General features: G+C 33.7%; 1 protein-coding gene across 1 annotated transcript; it reads left to right on the top strand.

Annotated features, from left to right (window-relative positions):
- The first annotated feature begins 602 nt into the window (after nt 1-602).
- LOC128391434 (uncharacterized) lies at nt 603-2,909 on the top strand. The gene is made up of 2 exons (XM_053351326.1): nt 603-1,900; nt 1,981-2,909. Exons 1-2 carry the CDS (start codon nt 645-647, stop codon nt 2,657-2,659), a joined length of 1,935 nt encoding a protein of 644 aa, XP_053207301.1. The 5' UTR covers nt 603-644; the 3' UTR covers nt 2,660-2,909.
- Nucleotides 2,910-15,139: the final 12,230 nt, after the last annotated feature.

Raw genomic sequence — 15,139 nt, forward strand, 5'->3', positions numbered from 1 at the left:
CGTTTGTTTCACCACAGGATCACTCTCATGGTGGGCTCCTCATTTCATGGAAAATGTTTACAAACTTCGCGATGGAAAAGACCATGACGGGTACTTTCAATTTTCTTCATCAAACGACAAATCAAACTTTGACCATCCCTCATTATTTTTAGAAAGCTTAATTAATTCAACGTTTTTCTCCGATTTCTTGTTTCCTTTTCGCTTATTTTCGGAGCCATAACTTCAGTCGCTGAATTATCCATCCTAGTGTAATACAACTAATATCACAGGTAAGTTTATTAGATCTACTTTTCAAGACATTTTTAATAAAGTAAAGCTTGAGCTTATATCCTCGATGAATGATCTCAACAGTGAAATTTGGACTTACCTACTCTCCTTTTGATTCAATTACCATATTACATAATCTATTTTATCGATAAACTGAATACATATAATTGGTAAATGCAATTAATATTATGTTTACTTTGTATAATTGACTGAAGATCAAAAAGTCCAAATTTCCAAGATAAATTTTCGATTTCAAGGCTGTTAGTTTTTCGACTGAATAAAATATTAATAATAGTAACATTTGATACTTTTGATATCACAAAGAAGTTGATGGTTCAAGTGACTGGATCGAGTTGAGATTTCTATTGTTTTCAGTTATGTTTTTCATTAATTTTTTTATTTTCTTGATTATAGTAACATTTTTTGGAATTTATTCAACTTCGAACACAACTGAAAGTTCAATTTTGATTCCTTCGAAAGCAACACTGGTAAACTATGGATTCAATAATCGTCACGAAATAACTTGGTACTTTGAGCCCAAAAAGTGTGGTGAATTTCAAGTATACGATAGAGTGGCAGGTAAATGTCGGCGTATTTATTGTCGATCTACAATCGGTGATATGCCTTATCGAAAATGTAAAGTGAGCGAAGCATTTGAAGGTTTCCGTGCTCGCAAAGAGTTTATTGATATCCAAGCCGAAAAATGGTCTCTCACACTTTACGTAAGCCTTACCAATGGAAAGACACTTACTCGAAACAAGAATACACGTAAAGAATTTGAAATACAATTAGCTTCAGTTTTAAATATTTCCATTGAGCGTATAGACATTGAGGATATGGTACCACTTGGTGGTTATTATGCTCAATTCAAAGCTGAACTATCGGAAGACGTTGGACTAGTCATTTCTAACGAGCAAATAGTCAAAAAGATACAAAGTTGGCTAACGGAACGGCAAACATTTCAAATTGATGGTTGCGTTTTCTACATTTTCAGTCTGGATTTTTCTGTCAGTTATCTAGCTAATTACAACCCATCATTTTGTGAAGGCTCATCGGTGCGAAAAATACCTCATTGGGGACTAAATTTTTCTTTTATAAATTCTAATAAATTGTTAAACAATGAGAATGGCCGAATTTATCCAAAAGGTTCTTACATAGCGAGTGTTCTAGTACACAATGATCGTCTTAAAGTAGTCACATTTGCGATTCTCTGTGAGAAAGTAACTGGACTTTTCTGTGAGACTTTCAAGTTACCCGCTGGTTCTTACGAGTTTATCGATAATGGTGCATACATAAAATCACTTTATGGAGTAACTGATAAGTTCGAAGTTGACTTTAATTCGTCAGTGAAGATTTGTGAGCCTTCACACTTTTTCTGCGTCGGCAATCAAACGGAAAACAAGATTGTAGGTGTTTGTCTAATTGTCTCTTGTGTATTTTTAGTGCTGATTTTGGTCACATTTAGTATGGTTCCTGATATATCATCGACTCTTCCAGGTTTCAATACAATAAATTTGGTTCTGACTATTCTGATATTACAATTACATTTTCTAACGGGAGCTTATTGGACTAATTGTTGGTTAGCGGCAATTGTCATGCATTACTTTATATTACTCAATTTTAGTTGGTCAAGGTAAATGTTGAGATGTCTCTTTGATTGTTTGATTGTTTGATTATTTGGCTGATTGATCTCTTTCTCTCGCTTAATTGTAGTATCATTGGTTTTCACATATTTCGTACATTTGTTACATGTGATTCAATTCATTGTGAGGATAATTCAAAATACGGAAGCAGATTCACTTCTTTCATCATGGCTCATTTGATGGTCTTGATTGTTGTTGCTGTTTCGTTGATTAATGAATTTATCTCAAATGATTTCGCTCCTCATTTTGGTCCATTCCAAGGTGTTTGTTGGATTCGTAGTTCGATTGGAATATTGATTTATTTTGCTGTTCCAATTTCTCTCAGTAACTCACTGAATTCTATTTTCTATTTGGCAAGTTACATGAGGATAAAAAGAACATTGAATGCGAGTGTTGCAGTTTCAGTCCAAAGTATCAATCGATTATCAATTAGGTCAATACCCACACAATTATCGGTATTTAGTCGAATAGCAACTGCTCTTAGTATCTCTTGGCTAACTATTCTTCTCATTCCAATGACTCCGCCAAAATCGACTGTCCATCAATTGGCCAAATACTTGTTCGTCTTTATCAATACTAATCAAGGATTATTGTTATTCTTTGCTTTCCTGTGGAATAAAAGAGTTGGTCGTATTTGGTTAAATTGGGCAAGAATTTTAATCAGAATCGAAAATCAAAAAAGTTCAAAAGATTCAATCGTTACAATTTCTGCTTCCGTTCCAATCAACAGTGTTGATATGGTTGATTAGTTTATCAGTTAAGCATCGAATATGAATAAGAATTTGAATTTTATTAAAAAAAATAAAAAGATTTTCAAATTAATATTATTATCCTTTTACATTAGTAAAAATCGGTAAATTGTAATAGCAGATATTATTGTTATTGATTTGTTGGTGTTTTTGAATTTAAAATTGGAAGATCATCAAATTTTATCGAACAAATTTTATCAACAGTTAAACACTTAGGATCTTCCAGTTCAACGATAATCAATTGATTTACTTTAGGATAAGGTTTCAGCCAAACTCCTGGTGTATAAAGAGTGACCTGTGGTCCGTTTGTTGGCCAATATCGTCCAAGTCCTCTACCATTAAGATAAGCGAAACCTTTGGACAGTCCGGTTGCATTGAAATACGAATCGTAAATTTCACTGTTCTTAGGTAATATGAACTCGGCCTTTAACACCGCTGGATGTAAACTATTTGTCGACGAGACTGTAGCCTTGTCACTAGAGTTAAAAGTCAATAATGAAGTGAGATCTTCCCAATCGTCGATATAATAATGTGTTCAACCCGTAAGAGTTTTCGAATCGAAATTTTGAATTTCGATAATATCGATCAAGTTATCGATAAATATTGTTTATAAAATATCGTAAAATATCGATGAATCGATATTATCATCGCACCACTAGTACAAGTGCTTAATTTAAAAAATAGAAATCAAATTAATTATTTATGAGCGAAAATGTCAACAATCAAATTCACTTATTGCGCATCTGAGGGGTGGGTCTTAAGTGGAACAAACTTTCTTATCTCCTTGTAGACACAAAGCTTTAATTTCTTGACACTTAATTACCAAAATTACATATTTATTGTTGTGATGAAAGCAACTTAACACAGACCAACCTCGACTACTGACTATTTTACCCTATTTATATTAAAATTTTCTCTCTTTCTATTTTCTCTGTCGACGATTCGTGGCACTTTGACTTTTCTTTTCATTATCACCTCGATCTTTGTTTGTTTTTCTCGTAACAATTTCTTAATTAAAAGTGACTTTGGACTAACTAATTAAGCGAACCTCTAAATCAACATTTGACAATTTTTCTCGATAACCTTAGAACTTTTGCATCATTACATTCACCCCTTCTAGTTAGTCCGAAGCCTCTTGAGGAACAATTAACTAATCTAACTAAATTAACAAAATTTTCTTTGGGTCAATACCATCGACTTTCGTTATATAGCTCGACCGTTCGGTCAAAGTTGCAAACAACAACTATGGGGTCATTTCTGTTTCCGTCTTATCATTTCAACAATAACAACAAAAAGTTTCATCTTATTTATTTGTTATTTTTTCGAATTTTTCGTGGTTCTTTTTGATTTTTTTTCAAATTGTTTTTTTTATTTACCTCGCTTATCGTCGTCGAACCTCCTCTCATTTTGATTATCATGTCAGCTGAATTTTTTCGGAACTTTCAATGTTAATTTCTTTTCTTTCTCTTTTCTTCTACATGATTTTCTTTCCATAATAATTTGTATTGATTCGTTTTTTTATTTATTTTATCTCTCAGTGAATTGATGAGGTAAGCAAACAAATGGCTTTTCTCCATCGATCACCGACTCTAATGAATACCTTCGAGCGGTAATTACCATGAATAGGCTTTCTCATTGTGCAAAGGAAATAGAGGAGTTTTGATGGCCATGATTTTGTTGGATGATGACAACGATAAGACTAAGGATGAGGATAGGGATAATGAGACAGAGATGGTAGAGGATGAATATGGGGAAAAAGAAAAGAATGGTGAGGATGGTAATGGTGTTGATGACGATGACAATTTTCCTCATCCGACTGTTTCATTAAAAAGGATGGACGAGGAATAAATTTTTGTTCTCAAATTTCCAGCGTTAGTCCATATAAAAAACGACTAACTAGTAGTCCTCATCCTTTCGTTAATCGGTTTTACCAGAGTTGATTAACACTCCCCACTATGGATTCTAGGTCGGGGTTTAAACCGCTCAGGTTCATTTGACATGTCGTTTGCGTCCTCATTGTTTTAAGGTGAAAGAACCCAAACGATTAACTGAACTCAATGTAATGAGTGAAATATTTAACTTGTAAATATAAATTTAAGCTCAATTTTATAATTGTTTGTTATTTGTTGCTCATCTAAATGTATTACTAGATAATCACCATAATCAAGTTAACTGTAATCTACTTGCTGGTTAATCATTATTAAAGCTGATCAGAATTAAATTGTTTAAAGCAGTGGGTAAATTAATAATTTTGCCAGTAACAATTAACTTGTTGAATAGTTATTGATGGTTCACAATTGATTGGTATTCAATTCTGGTCAACCATAAATTTAACACTTATAGTTAGTTAATTGTGATCAACAAAAATAAAGGTTGATGATAGCATCGACATCAACTGGATTAAATACATGGAGTTTTTTTATTCACTACGGCTATTACACTGAATATCTCCAGGACTAAAAGTCATATGAATGTCAGACTTGACGCGAGGACTAAACAGAATTAAATCGATTAAATATACTATTTCTATACTAATTCTTTAGTTGAATGATTAGGATTGTTAATGCTAAATTATAAAGAATTAATTGTAAAGAATATGAGAGAATCACAATTAGAACTTTGAATGATTGCATTTTTCTAGTAGTCGATTACTAACCAGAGTTCAAAAGATTCGACGAAATCGTCGCAAAATTTGGCCGTATTATCGAAATGATCGAATGGAAATTTACTCAGCATTGGTAAGAGATTGGGGAATATCGAGGAAGCGTTTCCGTATCCGCCTTCTTTGATGTATTTACGAAGATGCGGAAGAAAACCTTTGGTTAGATTTATGTGTTTCCACCATTCCTGTAATTGAAAAATGACAATTAGATAATTGTTTCTATCATACATCGATTATTAACTGATAAGGGAACTTCATGAAGTGTCAAATCGATAATGATACCAGTTTTTTGGAAACGCCGTGAGAAATTATGCGGGCCATTTTTGTTCTGGCCTGCCACAACCCGATAGTTGCCGAGAAAACTGGCCTGAAAGATCGGAAGCCGTGGACATTAATTGTGTGGAATGGCAATGTTTGATTGAAATATGCAAAAACTATCGACCTATCTGTTATTAGTTCGTGTGTGCTAAAGACCGTGAGGATAAGAACCATGGATGGATACGGAGAAATTGAAATAGTATGACTACTACCATATAGTAAATTGTCAGTTAGAGACCGTGAGGTTGATTGCAAAGTAGGTGTTGGGTGTTCGCAAAGATGAATCGAAAGAGAAGCAATACAAAATAGAAAAAAATTGAATGTATCTAACCTGTGATACAAAATAGAAAAGATGATTGATGAACGATAGAAAGTGAAACCTACGAAAAAAGAGCTGATAGATAAACGAACAAAAAGAAAGAGGAAGAGATAGAAAGTAAAGCCAACGGAAAGAGAAGAGATGGATGAACGAACAAATAGCAAGAAGAAGCGATTGCATTGGACCATCCAATAGCAAGAGAGCGAGATAGAAAGTGAAACCTATGCAAAGAGAGGAGATAGATAAACGAACAAATAGCAAGAGGAAAAGATTGTAAGAGACACCAATGGCTAGAACAAGAGATAGAAATAGCGACCAATGGTGAAAGATCATGGATAAACGAACAAATAGTAATGTTTGTTTTAAAGAGGCAATGATTTTCGACACATCTATCATCAGATTGTGTCAGCTCTAGACCGTGTAGTTGAAAAACATGGGTAGGTACGAAAAACGTGAAATTAATTGTTATGACTACTAAAATCGATGTAATTGTAAGCTTAAGACCGTGAGGATGAGAACAATGGGAGGTGTGGATATTTTGATGAGATAAATGATAGATAAGCGAACAATTGGCAGAGGAAAAAGAAGTTAAGAAAGCTTATAAAAAAGGCAGAGCTTGTCAACTCTTTAACTATTAGAAACAGCCATATAATCAATTAAGATATATCGTTTTAAATCTGACTTGTGAGATAAAATCTGAGGCAAGGAAACATGTCGTTTGAATTGCAGCTCATATAAATTTAAATTCATTCAATATTATAAAGGCTTATACAATACTATATTTATATTTTTGTTCGTAAAAAAGCTTAATTCAAATTAAGGCAATTATATTTTAACTTGTTTTCTTGGTCTTCCTGTTTTCCCTTTCTTGTTTCCATACCTAGTATCGGGTGGAGCAACGTAAGGAGAAGGTCCCTTACATTTGTTGGGACATAACTTTCTGCCGTCAGCAGAGACACATTTATGTTTTGGTCCACCTGGAACCAAACAAGATCTTAAATGCCTTGTATACGAACTCCTTGTATTTGAAGGTGAACCACACAAATGACATCTGAAACATATCGGTTGTGGAAGCACATTTTCGGATCAGAAACGTCAACCGCTCCTGATTGGAATTTTTTGTATATTTCCGGCAGCCCCCATTTAATTGGTTTATTCGTTCCTACATCACAGGTCTCTATTTTACTAGGTTCCCATATGACCACGCTTCTAACGCCTAAAGTTCCCTTTATTCGATTTTGACCCAGTCTTGCCCAATAACTTTCAGAACGTTGAATTCGCCAACCGGACATATTGCAGAAGCTTGAAAAGGTGTGGAGGGTTCTTCTTCTGTATCGCCATCTGCATCAACCCCTGTATCATCATTTGAATCAACCTCTAAATCTTCCTCTGGAGCCAACAAATGAGATCTCCTAGATCGATTATTGCCTGGATGCGATGTTGCTGCTGATTCCATGGAGTTTGGTTGACTGGTTTGAGGTGCCGTTGGATTAACAGATACAAATTGTTCTGATTGATTGTTGGTTGGATTGTAGGTTGATGCTGATTCTATGAAGTGCGGTTGACTGGTTTGAGGTGCTCTTGGACTTACAGATACAAATCTGATCAAATCTGACAAATCTGATTGATTGTTGGTTGGATTTGATGTTGATTGAAATATCGTCTATTTCAATCTCTGATGTAGAAAGGGAATCGCTACGATAGAGGCTCTCGAAGTAAAAATAAAACAGTGTTGGCGCAATATGTTAAAATATTATATATATGTATAGGAAAAACTTAACGCAGATGAAGAATCTATCTGCCAATGTCGATGATATGCTGAAATCTCTTGGAAATCATGGGCTAAAGCGCTAACTCATGCTAATTTCCTCATGGGACCTATACAACTTGTATTGCAGCTATGCACGTATCATACGATCAACTTGTAGCTTAAGATTTGTAAAAACAAATAAGAAAATAATAAATGAGCGGTTGACGGCTATTCAAGCCGATCGAACTTAAGAAGGCAGAAGAGAGCTTGCTTTCTGGTTAGAAGAGTAAATTGTAAATTTTTTATAGATTCATATACACTAATCACCCTCATATAATCATATATAATATATATGTATATAATCCTATATAATGTAAATTATTCTCATTGTAAATATCATTTTCATTATCACTAAAACTCAAATCAATAACAAAATTTTGAAAAATACAAAAAAATTGAAGCATCCTCATTGTATATAACCATATGCTCCAATATTGAATTTACCTTCACGTGGTTTGGGGTGTTTAAACCAAAAAATTCTGCAAAAAGTTTCTCTTCACGTTCGATTGATATCCTTGTGCATAACAGAATCTCACGGTCTCTAGCATACGATTTCTGCTTTGTAAATAGTCAATCAAAGGGTTCTCTTGAGCTTCTACACTCATTTAAAACATGGTAAATATAACAATAATTTTGATCCGCTCTAAAACAACCGTAACTATTGTATGGAATTCCGATTCTTGATTGAATCAAATGCTTTGTCCAGTCGACTTCGATACCATTATTGATTGAACTGGCAAGTATATAATATATATCAGAAATCACATACATCCTTTTGATTGTTATCAGATTTCTGCATTTATTTGCCAATACTTTCATTATATTATATGAATTCGGAATTAATGAATTTTGCAGAAATGTAAAATTCGAAATTGGTTTGATTCCATTTAGTCTTGCATTAAAGACTGTCGACGGAGTATAATTTAATTCTTCAGGAATCGAGAAAATATCGTTAATTGTCACCTTGATTCTGAGTCCGAAGTCTAGTGCCCATACACAATAAGTTCCATTATTAGATGAAGGTAGTCGAACAATTCGACCTCCTAATTCGATGTCCATCCTGATGAAATTTTTGGTGCTTGAATAAAATATTAATTCCAAATTTTAAACGATTAGGATTGATAGAGTTGAATGTCCTAAGATCTTTAATCTTATCCAATATTTTATTGCGATTTTCTTCCAATCCAGGAATAGCGAAAAACATCAAAAATAGACCATGAAACCGCACTGACGTAGCTTGAACAGGAGATTGGCTATGAAAAGCTTTAATGTTTCCTGGAGGCCAAAACTAGAATGAAAATCGATAAATTAATTATTTACTATGAATTCTAAATTAAACTTTGTTAATTCAATTGAATTACCAATTACAATTCTAACTTTACTTACCGACTGTTTCAATCTTTTGAATGGTTGCGTTTCTTGTAATTCATATTGATCAAAATCAACCTGCAAAAAAATACAATAGTAAATTTATTTATAAATTTTCAATTTCATAATCGAATGAGAACTTACCGATTGCATTTCACTTGTGTATGCATGAATTGGTTGTGAACAAACTAATTCTTTCGATTCAATTGCTTGAATTTTAAATTCGAATGTCAAAAATTTGATTTTGTAAATGGATAAATAAAATGTAATGACATCTAACAGGAGTGATAAACCCTCGAGATCAATGTAACCATTTTCCAAAAAACGAATCAGCAAAGAACTTGAATTGAAAAATTTAACCAATTTTAGAAGAGAAATAAATTTTTCATTGTTGATCGATTGTTGAATTTTTGCGTCTTCCAATGATGATTCAAAATTTTTGGTATCCGAAAGAATATGATTGCATTTTATACAGAATTTAACTGCTCTACGATATTGGTGAATTTAGCCATTTGAATGCAAGATGAATTTATAATTTCTTCAATTTCTTTGACAATTCGACGAATGCGAATAACGAAAGGCTCAAAATCTGAACTCAATCTGGATTGAACTCGGATTCAACCGTGTCTTGTAACAACGATGACAAAGTGTCGGTATTTGCTCCATACCATATTCGGCAAGAATATTGTTACAAGTTGAAAAAGAATTCGAACTTTTAGGAACAAACAATGGCAAAGGTTTACACAAATATTTATTTAAATATAAATAAAACAAAAAAGAGAAAATTTCTTTGAAAAGTAAAAAAGTTTCATCAAAAAATAAAACAAAATGTTCATTAACCGATGAAGAACTTGCTGAAAAGTTTGGTTGTAAACCATTAAGTGTTCATTTTGTTGATATTCTTGGTTCGCAATCGTCAAAATCAACATTAGTTTTTGACGATGCTACTATGCAACAAATGATGGTGCAATCAACGAAACCTTTGAATGGAAAAAATTAACAATTAATTCCCCTGGTAGTTCCCTCATTAAAACACCATTAGTGCTCCCTAAAAGTTCAAGACGACGTGGAGATGACTTAAAATGAGCATATTGTGAGGAGATAAAAGTCAAGATATTAGCGCACACAAAGGTATCATAACCTCCCTTCTCACCCCAATGTTATTATTTTTATTTGGGAGTTTTTCCTCCCAAAAACCTATTAATTTTGATTATCATTGACAAGAGAGGAGAAGTAAATGTATGTAGCTTTACTCCTCCTCTCTCCAGGGAAATTAACTTCTTTATGACTTTACCATTTTTACATTAAGCAGGAAAACTAAATTACTTTTAGGAGGGAGAGAAAGCATTAGAAAAGGTGGACATTATAAATGACCATCTCTCTAGGGAAAAGCAGGAAAAGTTTAAGATCGCATCCAATTAACTTTGGGGCCATAAGAAAGAGACTCTTTCTTTCTCTTTGTTTGGGGGTCAAACCTCTTTCTTTTGCTCTGTCTTTTCTCTTTCGCAATGGGCCGAATTGGCTATAAAAGAGAAAGAGAGAAAGACAGAGGGTTGCGAAGTCATTTACAGTCCAACATTTGCATCAGCAACATCAACACTTTGTTGTTTTTCTTTCTCTCTCTCTCAGTGCTACTCTTCTATTAAGAAGTTTATTTTAAGAAGTTTTATTTAAATATTTTAAATAAATAGTGTTCGCCACCACCTCCAATTTTGTGTCCCCAGTTTCGCCATCATCGCCATCCTTGTGTTTCCCCTGTTTCCCCAGTTTCGCCGCTACCCCAAACACTGTTTCCCCAGTTCCGCCATCCTTGTGTTTCCCCTGTTTCCCCAGTTTCGTTTCGCCGTTACCACCATCACTGCGTTCACCAGAACCTCCATCGCCGTTTGAGCCCTCTCGACTCCCTCTCAGACTGACCCGCAGCGGGAAACATAATCAAGGTAAGCCTTAGGCTTTTGAGTGTTTTCGTTATTTCTTTCTGTACCAATTGATCCATCACCTTATCCATAACCTTTTGCATGCTATGATCCTTCACCTTATCCATAACCTTTGCATGCTATGTACTTGTACCATTGATCCATTACCCTAAGTCAACCTGGTCGACTTAGATTCAGACTTTCACCTTTATCCTTTATCTTAACCAATAACCTTAACCATATTAGCATACCTTTTACCTTTTTATTCATAATCATATCTCAGCATAACCAATAACCTTAACCATATTAGCATACCTTTTACCTTTTTATTCATAATCATATCTCAGCATAACCAATAACCTTAACCTACGATCCTTCGCCATAAGAATCGCTTTTGAACTTAAATATTGTACTCCTCATCGCCAGTCGTAACGTCTATTACGCAAAACCTCCGCCTCAAAGATAACAGTTTCATTGAGACAACATTTATCTTGAGAGTATTTTCTTTTCACGGTACTTTACCATCCTTTTAACTATTATTACTCGCCAATTTATTGCACCGATTATAACCCTGTATTGACCAATCACTATACTAGACATAATAAAGCTTTTCATCGAAGGTCAAGAGTTTCACGAATCATTATCGCTACTAGAATTATCGAAATCTTTTGCTAAGGTCAACATAAGTACCATCACGACTATAGACAGCTTTAGGTTCAAGGCGAAATAAACTGTATTGAATTTGATCTAAGTTTCAAAACTCGAATGTCCATAGGCAAACACCTAAGAGAGTTAACAGCGGTAGTAGTCCAGATTCAAGGAGCCATACAGGAAATAATTGATCTACTGATTTTGCACCACTTATCAATAACTGGACCAGAAGACTGGTTTCTGGAACTAATACTGGACGACGAATTAGCTGATCTGGAACTTAGTGATGAGGTTTAGTAATCAACAAATAGAGTTTATGCAACAACTTATATTTTCAGGTTTGACTTTCAACGAATTGATAAATTTATACATCATCACCCATGAGCGTTCAGATACAGGAGAGAACCCTATTCTACATGACGATACACCTTCCACCAGCCGAGATATTGTTTTAAATCTTTCTACACCGAACGAAGAGCAAAGGAAATCATCTTAATCAAATTTATCTCCTCACAATATTGAGAAAATTGAGCGCCAAGCGTATGAAAATATGCTACTCAAGTAGTCCAGTAATCAAGCTCCAGTCGATGATAACAATATGTTATTAAGTTATTTTGATAATATTGAACGAAATATGGTGGTTGATCCAGTTAGTCAAATCAAACTAATGGTTCAGACCATAAGATTCTGGAAAGCTCAGTTGGAAATGAATCGTTTTTAATTGAAAAAAACATTCACAATCCAATCAATTTGACTATTCGGGTTATTAAGAATTCAAAGATTCAAATTAATATTCATTTAAAAAATTGTACATATTAAACTCGAATGGAAAAAATGTATACAGGGCTATTCAACTTCATTTTACTCATATTTTTAGTCATAAGTCAAGAACCAATGAGTTTAAAAAGAACAAACCTCGTACGGATACATATCGGGACTGAAGGACTTCGTATAAAAAGTTTCAAGGTCATTAAGGTCATTTCACGATAAACCTATCTAGATGTCATTTGAAGGTTTTTTTGAAAAGAAGAGCAAAAAATTGAGCCATGGTCCAAGTTTCAATTAATAATTCAAAATCATTGGCGGTGTACCACGATTTATGTCAATTTGCAAAACCACTGCTTATTTCATCCAAATTAATGGCTCTCCGTTATTTGAACTGATATTGACACCAAAACTTCAGTGATGGGATAACTTTCTGTTCTTCTTTTCAAAAAAACCTTCAAATGACCTCTAGATAGGTTTATCGTGAAATGACCTCAATGACCTTGAAACTTTTTATACGAAGTCCTTCAGTCCCGATATGTATCCGTACGAGGTTTTATCTTTTGTATGTATAACTATAATTTTGCAATTCCGATTATAAAAAAGTGGAAAATTGACGAATTCATCATCGACACTTTAACCTTCAACAGAAGTTTAAAAAAAGACTCTAAATACTCTCCTATTCAACATCACCATATCCAGATAAGTATATCTTTAATTGTTGCGTTATTATTCTAATTATAACCTTTAGAAAGAGAAGTTAAAAACAATTACGACTGTGCCAAAATCACATCAACGCCATTTGGAAATCGTTAAATTCACGAATTTTGAAATACTTTGATCTCAATTCTTAATTTTAACTCGGTATAACTGAATACCTTAAATGACTTGGTGATGGGAAGTTTGACTCTAATCGCAAGCCAATTCAACCACTCAATTTGCACCTCCTCTTTAAACCTCTTGACTTTTGAATAACCTTGTGACGGGAAACTTAACTCTAGTCACAAGCATATTTGGTAACGTGTTAATACTCATACTCCAAGTCTATAACTTTAACTTAACTCTGTGATGGGAAGGGTTTATTCTAATCACGAGTTATAATTTGAAATCCTTATTTGGTATCAAACACACTTAAAAGTGAATCACTCTCACTGACTTTGATGGGAAATTTTACTCTAATCAAATGTTAGTTTGAGTTGATGATCCTTTGAAGGTATAAATATAAATTATACTCAACCAAATACAATCAGTTAACAACTCGGCCCGACTGCTAATGGGAAACTTTAATCTAATTAGTAAGTTGACTTCAAGTATTGTGATCTGAAATCTTGTGTTTACCTATGACGAATTGTGAAATTAAGTTTGATCTAATAAGTGTAAAAGTACATCTGATATCTACTGGTCTCGTTATCAACGCCCTGTAAACCCTTCTAAGTTAACCTCTTACCTATTTTTTGACACCAATGTAATCAGAGATTACGAGTGCATCATTTGTCAAAATTTAGCTGAAAACCCATGTGTACATAAGGAAAACACTAGTTGTAAAGTTATGTTTTGTAGCTCTTGCCTTTTAGATTACCAGAGTCGAAATAACTTAGAGTGTCCCGCAAGATGTGGGTTACCCTTCAATCGCAGCCATCTAAGACATACCGGTCCCGTTTCAATGAATAAATTTCGCAAGTTACTAGTTCAATGCCCAGATAAGGAATGCAATGAAATTATGACGGTAAGACGGTACAAGGTCCACGTCCACAGAAAACATCGAACAAATTGGCTTTGACCAATGGACTGGTCACCATAACACCGGGGAAATGTTGGCAACCAAATGGATGCAACCCAACATGCTAAATAAAGATGAGGATGAGGATGAAGATGAAGATGAAGATGAAGATGAAGATAATGATGATGATGATGAAAAGTGTAATAAAATTTATCGTTTATTACCAGAAAAAGGTAATAATTAGTTGTTTTTCCAACTTTAAGGTTTTTTTGAGGAAACAATTAATTTTAAATTGATGATGATGAGATAATCTCATCATCTCTCTTTCTCCTTCTCTTTCTTTTCTATCTCTTTCTCCTCTTTCTCCATTTAATATAAAAGAAATTGACTAAAATGAAAAATATTCATTAAGTTTTTTCATCTTGAATAGAAAAGGATAACTTCAGTGAAGAAGTTTACTTTTCTCTTTCTCTTTCTCTTTCTCTCTCTCTTTCTCTCTCTCTCTTTCTTTCTTTCCCTATTCTTTCATAATTAACAAATTGTAATCAACAAACCAAGTAAAACATTAAAAGTTATTCAGTTACTTAAATAGTTATAAAGTTTTGTTCTTAAACTCTAATAAAAGTTAAATTGTTCATCGAATTGTTCATCTTTCGAAATCGAACCTGTTACAAAAAGGAAAATGTATTTTTAAAACAGTTAGTTAAGGGGATATCATCCCAACAACAACAACATGAAAAAAAATTTTTAAAAGTGAAACCTAAAGGTTAAATGAAGGTAACTAGGCCTTCACACTGTAATAGATTATAACCCTAAAGAGCATGCGTGATAAGGATGTAAACTTGATATTTGTTCTCTCGTATACTTTAGTTTCAACGTACCACCTCTAATGATAACGTTGACTTTGTTCTCGGTTAACCTGTTTATTCTTCACTCTGCTGTCAGTTCACT

Source organism: Panonychus citri, unplaced genomic scaffold (assembly GCF_014898815.1).
Source record: "Panonychus citri isolate SS breed McGregor unplaced genomic scaffold, ASM1489881v1 Contig00134, whole genome shotgun sequence".
Classification (NCBI taxonomy): domain Eukaryota; kingdom Metazoa; phylum Arthropoda; class Arachnida; order Trombidiformes; family Tetranychidae; genus Panonychus; species Panonychus citri.